Genomic DNA, 8,752 nt, shown 5'->3' with positions numbered 1-8,752 from the left:
GTGGGCGGGATGTTTACGTCCCGCTCATCTCCACCCCTCCGCTTCTATTGGCCGCCTGCCGTGTGACGTTGCTGTGCCGCCACACGACCCGCCCCCTTAGGAAGGAGGCCGGCCAGAGCGATGTCGCAGGGCAGGGGAGTGTATGTGAAGCTGCCGTAGCGATAATGTTCGCTACCGCAGCTATCACAAGAGATTGCAGCTGCGACGGGGGCGGGGACTATCGCGCTCGGCATCGCAAGCATCGGCTTGCGATGTCGTAGTGTGCAAAGTACCTCTAAGACTTTTGTGAGACACAAGTATACAAACAACGTCAACACAAAATGTATGCAATAGACTAATAGCTCTAACTAATAGTGGAATGAGTTGGGGTAAAAGAGTAATATTGTCAAACTAATCAAAAACGGATATAAAACTTACTCAATATGAAACTTTTGTACAAAAAGATGAGTATATATAACTAATAATCAAGTCCCCATGGAAGATAAATCCACACCTGACCGCCACAGGTTAGAAAACCAAGTCATGGATAACTCATCCTGAGTATGTTCTCATATCAGTGCAGCTAAATACAGGCAAATAGACTGGGGAAAAGCCGGGGTGTGAAAGCCATACATCACTGCAATTGAGATCTGACCTTTTCGAAAAAGTTGTTTTTCATCAGGGCTGTTTTGAAGATTCTGGATGATCTGCACATCCACATTTAGTGCCTGGCAACCGCATCCAGACATGGTTCATTTACTGGGATCTGCTTGAAAACGGTAATTAAGATGTGGTTCTTCTTCTGTTCATGGATAAAAATAACCCACATTTGAAGGAAGACTTGAAATCTGATTTAGATATTCCATTAATTTTAGTTTTTTGTGTGCAAGAGCAGGGAATAGAAGCAAAGGATCTGGGATGGAGCGAGAACCAGAGGATCGGGAGAACCAGAGGATTGGGAGAACCAGAGGATCGGGACAACCAGAGGATCGGGACAACCAGAGGATCGGGAGAACCAGAGGATCGGGACAACCAGAGGATCGGGACAACCAGAGGATCGGGAGAACCAGAGGATCGGGAGAACCAGAGGATCAGGACAACCAGAGGATCGGGAGAACCAGAGGATCGGGACAACCAGAGGATCGGGACAACCAGAGGATCGGGATACCTGTTCTAAATTAACTACATTAGTAACTTGTACCCTCCATGATGGAGTAAAGTTATGTTTTGGTAGTGAAATTACTAGTATTATTGAGTTAATGCGATGTCGTTGGGGTCACGGAATTTGTGACGCACATCCGGCCACTTTAGCGATGTCATTGCGTGTGACACCTTGAGCGATTTTGAATCGTCGCAAAAACGTTCAAAATCGGTCATCGGTGACATGGCCTCCTAATCTCGATTATCGTTGCTGCTGCAGTAACGGAGTTGTTCCTCGTTGCTACGGCAGCACACATCGCTCCGTGTGACACCGCAGGAACGAGGAACCTCTCCTTACCTGCCTCCCGCCCACAATGCAGAAGGAAGGAGGTGGGCGGGATGTTTTGTCCCACTCATCTCCGTCCCTCCGCTTCTATTGGGCGGACGCTTAGTGACGTCGCTGTGACGCCGAACGAACCGCCCCCTTAGAAAGGAGGCGGTTCGACGGTCACAGCGACGTCGCTAGGCAGGTAAGTAGTGTGACAGGTCTGGGTGATGTTGTGTGCCACGGGCAGCGATTTGCCCGTGTCACACAACCGATGGGGGCGGTAACGCACGCTAGCAATATCGGTAACGATATCGCAGCGTGTAAAGCGGCCTTTATTCTCAAGTTTAGAAGTTATCCACTTCCATTAGCTTATTCCCTATCCCATCCATCCTGATCAATGGGGTTCCAACCGCTGGGACACCCAAGAACCAGTTTTGTATGGAGAGGTGGTCAGTCATGCGCACATCCACTCCATTCATTATCATGGGATAGCTGGAGAAATCACAGCACTGTGTTCGGCAGGTCTTCAGCACTCCTTTTCTATAATGTTGAGCCGTGAAAAAAATACATTTTTATCGCATTTTCACAAGGGTAACAGGAGAAAATGCAGCATACAATTTATTGTGCAATTTCTTCTGAGTATGCCGATACCCCATATGTTGTGGAAATCTACTGTTTGGGCGCACGGCAGGGCTCGGAAGGGAAGGAGCGCCATTTGATTTTTTTGAACGCAAAATTGGCTGGAATCGTTAGAAGATGCCATGTTGCATTTGCAGAGTCTCTGAGGTGCCTAAACAATGAAGCTCCCCCACAAGTGACCCTATATTGGAAACTAGACCCCTTTTCATCTATATGGTTGGTTTATTTATTTTTATACCACCATACTGACCCGCAGACACTTGCACTGCTTTCCCCATCCACCGGCCGTCTTGGCGCCTGTGATTGGTTGCAGTCAGCTGACACGCTGACACTCAGGGTGGGGGTGCATCTAACTGCAGCCAATTACACCCACTGGTGGAAAAGCAGTGAATATTCAATTGTCTGCTCCGGAAGGGAAAGTGTGACCCGGAAGGAGTGTTCTGCCATAACACAGCCTCGGTGAGTATACCGCACGTGCTCCCACCCCTCTATCCCTTCCACCATTGTTTTTAATCTCTGAATTTTGGTCCCCATAGACTTATATGGGTAGCGGATTCTGGAGTGGACTGGGGTTTTGTTTTTTTTTTCAAATTTAGCAGGGACCCACCGGTCCCAGTTTTTTGCGAGTTCAACCAGCTCTAATAATGGATAACTTCCTAATTTGAGAATACCCCTTTTATATGTTTCCCACATATGTAAAATCTTAGGATGAAATCAGATCCCTCTTTTATTAAAATCATTGTTTTCTATTAATTAACCTTAAAGGAATCTGTCTGTTCAAGATGACTGTTCAAACCAAGCACAGGTTCTCGGTGCGCCCTTGTAATGGTTGAGCAGTTCAGTGCCCCATCCCACCTACTTATATTCCATCTATCTTTGCCCCCTTTACTTGCCAGCTGAGATTGTATAGGAACCAGTGGAAGTTAAAGATAGATGGAAAATAAGCAGTTGGGAAGGTGCAATCAGCTGCTCCGCCACACTATGGGACTGTGCTTGGTTTAAACAGTCATTTTGTGCTGACAGATTCCCTCTAAAAGGATTTTCCAGTGGCCTATTAAAAGTAGAGTTAGAGTCTCAAACCGTCACCGAATAACTGTGCGATAGTGATGAGCGAGTATTATACTGCTCGAGTGCTTGTTACTCGAATCGAGCAGGTCTTTCAGGCTTGACTCGAGTAAAAGTTAGGGCTGGGTTAGGCTGAAAATCTGTGAAATGGATGGAAACAGTGCTCAAATGTAATGGGAACAGCATGGGAAAGATGCCTAAACTCCCAGGTCCCTGCTGGGAAGTAAATAAATAATTAATTTAAAAACATTGTGGGCTCCCACCTATTTTTGATAACTAGCCAAGGTAAGGCAGACAGCTGCAGGCCGGTACTATCAGGCTGGGAAGGTCCATGGGCAGTTGGCCTTTCCCAGCCTGAAAACATCAGCACGCAGCCACCCTAGAAGTGGCACATCACATTGGATCCACCAATTCTGGTGCTTCACCCCGTCTTTTCCCATTTGCCCTGGTGTGGTGACAATTGGGGTACTATTTTTTGGGTTGAAGTCAGCTGTGTAATGTCAACTGGCATCAAACCCAGGAGTTAGGAATGGAGAGGTGTCTATCAAACACCCCCATTACTAACCCAGTAAGTGTAAAATGGAAAAACACACACAGACAGAAAAAAAAAATAGTTTATTTGAATTTAGACTCCTACATATTCCCTGTGCATTTTTTTTGCTTTTCACTTACTGGGTTAGTAATGAGGATGTCTGATAGGCCCCTCCCCATAACTAACCCCTGAGCTTCATGCCAGCTGGCACTACACAAGTGACTTCAACCCCCAAAAATATTATCCCGACTGCCTTGGTGCAGTGAAAATCAGTAAGAATGGGGGCAAAGGGGCATAATTGGCTGATCTAATGTGATGCACCGATTCTAGGGTGACTGTGGGCTGGTATGTTTAGGCTGGAAAGGGCCAAATAACCATGTGCCTTCTCAGGCTGTTTAACCTAGTTTAGCCTGATAAATAAATAATTTTTAAAAATGGAGTGGGGTCCCCCTAGTTATGATGACCGGCCAAGGCAAAGCAGTCCGGATTCCGGGGACATCGTGGGACCACCACACCATTGATGACGTTCTGTCCTCATGGGTTTTTTTGTTTACTAAATTGGTGAATGAGGGACAGTGTGGGGAGTCTTTTCAAATATATTATTTTTTCCTGTGTGTGTTTTTTTTAAATTTACACTTACTGAGTTAAAAATGGGAGTGTCTGATAGAAGCCTATCCATAACTAACCCCTGGGCTTGATGCCAGCTGACAAGTCACAGCCCACATCAATCCCAAAAAATATTGCCTAGACTGACAGCGCACCAGGACATTTGGGAAGAGCTGAGGCGAAGAATTGGCACAATTAATGGAAGCCCCAATTCTGGGGTGGCTGTGGGCTGGTATTTTAGACTGAGAAGGGCAAAATAACCATGGACCATGGACCTTCCCAGCCTGATAATATCAGCTTTCAGCTGTCTGCTTTACTTTGGCTGTTTATCAAAAATAGGGGGGAGCCCACAGTGTTTTTTTTTAAAAAAAAAAAAAATTATTTATTACCTTAAACCAGGCTAAAAGCACCATTTAGTGCCACATGAAAGCACTAAAGAGTGCAAGTGTACAACCCTGCCTAATATAAGCTCTGCCTCCTACATCAACTCTCACCGATCTGTAGTGTGCCAAGCATTGCACTCTGATGTCTCATATAAGAGCTGAGGACGCAATGTGGCCAGCCAACCACAGTACCGCAAGTAGCCAACATGATTGACAGACAATCCTTGCATGTTTATTGCCAGAAAAACAGCAGCAAAACATGCGGGTCAGAGAGTAAAGCCTGCTTTACACCATACGATTAAGCATACGATATCGTATGCAATTGTACCCGCCCCCATCGTATGTGTGGCACGTTCAATTTGTTGAATGTGCCGCACATACAAGTAACCCCTGTCACACGTACTGACCCGTCCATACGACCTCGATGTGGGCGGTGAACGTCCACTTTCTGGAGTGGGAGGGACGTTAGGCGTCACAGCGACGTCACGCGGCAGACGGCCAATAGAAGCGGAGGGGTGGAGATGAGCGGGACGGGAGCCGCAGGTAAGATCTGTTCATCGTTCCCGGGGTGTCACACACTGTGCGCTACCCCGGGTACGATGAACAACCTGACGTTCAATTTTTAGGAATTGAACGACGTGCGTGTGATGAACGTTTTACCGTTCAATCGCAATTGCACGTACCTGTCACACACTACAATGTACCTTATGATGCCAGATGTGCGTCACTTACGACGTGACCCCGCCGACACATTGTAAGATATATTGCAGCGTGTAAAGCGGGCTTAAAGCATGGTGTTCAACCACCCGTGATATTGGCCAGAGTAACGAGCCTGCCCAAACACCCTGGTCGTCAACCCAGTACGGAGCAGTACCGAGCACGCTCGCTCATCACTACTGTGCGAGTGTCAGTTTCCCTTCATTGTTACCTAGCACAGCTCAGTGGTGTCAGTAGCAGCTGTGCCAGGTATTTCCGCTTCATTGAGCTGCAAATATCAATTACAGTCGCTATTGGAAGCACAGAGCTGTGCTGTACGGGGCAGTGTAAACAATAAACACTTCTTGGAACACTATGGCCCGTTCAGACAGCTGACAATTCATCATTCTAAAAAAAAACAAAAAAAACAAAAACAATACTCATCTGTATAATGCCATTTTTTTAATTTTTACATTTTCATTTCTTTCTCCTCTTCCTCCAAGAGCTATAACTTCTTATTTTTCGACAAAGCTCCATCAAGTGATTGAAATGGCAGCCCTTCCTAGTAACGTGTCAGGATGGGCTGCAGTCTGAAGAAACACAACTCCCGAGACCCGAGTGTCAATGAGAGAGCAGCAGCAAGCACATACAGGTGAGCTGCCCGAGACGTGCGTCACAGGAGCCAAAACAAATCATTTCCTCGGCTGAATAAGGAGCCAGCTTAGTCAGCCAAGAAGATGATTTATTTCTTCTCATGTCACAGCCCTTCTCTGACATCTCCGGTCTGTGTGCTTAGGATACAGCTCCTCTCACAGAGGAGACACAGGTCTCATTAGCTGTATTTCATCATACTTCAGCCAATCCTGACATGTGATTAAAGGGAACCTGTCACCACTTTTTTGGACTATAAGTTGCAGCCACCACCATCAGGCTCTTATATACAACATTCTAACATGCTGTATATAAGAGCCCAGGCCACTGTATAGAACATAAAAAACCCTTTATTACACTTACCTAACAGTCGCTCTGCGGTGGAATTGGGTCACGGAGGCGTCTCCGTTGTCCGGTGCCAGCGCCGCCTCTTTCGGCCATCTTTGTCCTCCTTCTTCTGAACCCTGGGTGTAGGACGCGTCTATGTCATACACACTCGCCGGTCCTGCGCAGGCGCACTACAATACTTTGATCTGCCCTGCTCAGGACCTGAATGCCAGCGAGTGTGGATGACGTCGGACGCATCATGCACTGCTGCTTCAGAAGAAGTAGGACTAAGAAGGCCAAAAGAGGCGGCGCCGGCACTGGACAACGGAGATGCCTCCGTGACCCAATTCCACCGCAGAGCGACCGTTAGGTAAGTATTATAAAGTGATTTTTACGTTCTACACAGCGGCCTGGGCTCTAATATACAGTATGCTAGTATGCTGTATATAAGAGCCCGGTGGTGGTGGCTGCAGCTTATAGCCAAATAAAGTGGTGACCGGTTCCATTTAAGATGGGCTGCTGTTGGAATTATGTGACGGGAACATTTTTTTACATTCTTCGAGAATTCCTTTAAGTTCCTCTGTTGACTATCAGGTATGATGTAAGATATACTGACCAGGAAATCTAGATATAATTTGTTTGGTCATCAAAATTGTTAGTCCTTTAGCGTTACCCAGGATGCACCACGTGGAGGCGGACTAACATTGGTCCCCACATTACACTGACAGGTCACAGCTGTTACCACACGTTTTACATCATGGGGATGTTCAATCTCTTAAAGAGTGGTCATCTTGCTCATCACTGGGGTTCTGACCTCCACTAATCCTGAGATGAATCTTTTCAATCTGGAGAACAGGACTCTGCAGCCTCATCCTAAATGGAGCGGAGGTACACAGGGTGATCTCCGCTACAATCATTGTCTACGGGACTGCTGGACATAGCCAAGTGCAGTCCAATAGACAATGAATGGAGAGGAGGCCGTGCATATGCTCTTCCCAGTTCCCTGGGTTCCAAAATCTCACCTCTGGTGTCCCAGCAGTTGGGGGCACCAGTGATCAAAAAGGGATCCATGAATAGGGTTATTTTTATTATTTGGTAGTAACATGTTATATATTATTAATATATTTTATATATATATATATATATATATATATATATATATATATATTTATATTTATATATATATATATATATATATATATATATATATATATATATATTATGTATTCTAAAATAGAAGAACAAGGAGTCCTGATATTGGTCTCCATCGAATCTGTGGGATTACACAAGGATTTGCCACCTACATCCACAGAAGATCGGGGGTCAGTTTTCCAAGATGTTTGGAACAACCTCTTGCCGAGTTCCTTCAAAATCTAGAAGAATTAATGATTGTAAAGCGCGGTCACACCAAGTACTGATGTGATTTACATTTATTTTTTTGTTGATTTATTTTGCATTTTGATGATAAAAATAAACTATGGATACATTGTTACTTTGCAGCATTGTTTTCCATTTATATGGTCTCATGACAACATTATTAAGTCCTATTAAATTTGTTATTCGGCACAGGGTCCCTGTCTATTGTTTTACTTATTACGTGTAAATATTTATGGAAACAAGTCCATGTATCCCCCCCAGAGGTCATCATCATACACCACTTGTATCTGCATTACTTGGCACATTACATGTGAGCAGATGTCATAGAAAGATGAAAATGCAAATACGGAGCGGACGTGATGTAAGAAGCCTCGATAATGGGGAATAAACCAGAAAAATAAAATAATATGAATTATGACTTAAAAGGAGATATGGATGGCTTTTATTACAGGAGCACTGATGAGTCCAGGAAATGGAGAGAAGAGGAGAGGAAAGCGGCAGGAATGGTGGAGACAGATGATGGATGATTCATGCACAATGTTGGGGGTTATTGTTCTTGCTACCTGGGTTGCTCCCTTTGGCCATCACTGCTGGCTCCGGCATGGTCCTCCTGGCATTGGCGTCTGTCCATATTGGAGTAATCCTGCTGTGCAGTGTCTGTGCTGCTGAGATGCTGCGCTCAGCCTCCTGCCTCTGATCGTGCTACAGCCTCCCCTCACTCCCATCATACATGGACCGGGAGGAAGGAAGGAGGAGAGCCATCAGAGAGAAACAGCTGCAGCCTATCAGGCGGAGAGAGTGTGCTGCTGCTCAGCAAGGGCGTCCTGGCAGTGTCAGAGAGCAGGGAGGGAGGGGAGCACAGACACAGAATGCAGGCACAGGAGGGCCCCTGTCTATCTATCTATCCATGTATCTATCTATCTATATATCTATCTATCCATTATATATCCCTCTATCTATCTATCTATCTATCCATTATCTATCTATCTATCTATCTATCCATTATCTATCTATCTATCTATCTATCTA

General features: G+C 45.5%; 1 protein-coding gene across 1 annotated transcript in view; it reads right to left on the bottom strand.

The window, feature by feature from the left end:
• DISP2 (dispatched RND transporter family member 2) overlaps positions 1-8,529 on the bottom strand; it is a 45,215-nt gene extending 36,686 nt beyond the window's left edge. Inside the window, exon 1 of the mRNA XM_075331255.1 lies at positions 8,287-8,529. Within this exon, the coding sequence (XP_075187370.1) occupies positions 8,287-8,354 (68 nt within the window). The 5' untranslated portion in view covers positions 8,355-8,529. The remainder of the gene's footprint in view (positions 1-8,286) is intronic.
• Between the last annotated feature and the right edge of the window lie 223 nt (positions 8,530-8,752).

This window comes from Anomaloglossus baeobatrachus, chromosome 12, assembly GCF_048569485.1.
Source record: "Anomaloglossus baeobatrachus isolate aAnoBae1 chromosome 12, aAnoBae1.hap1, whole genome shotgun sequence".
NCBI lineage: Eukaryota > Metazoa > Chordata > Amphibia > Anura > Aromobatidae > Anomaloglossus > Anomaloglossus baeobatrachus.
This window is presented reverse-complemented; position numbering and strand designations above follow the sequence as displayed.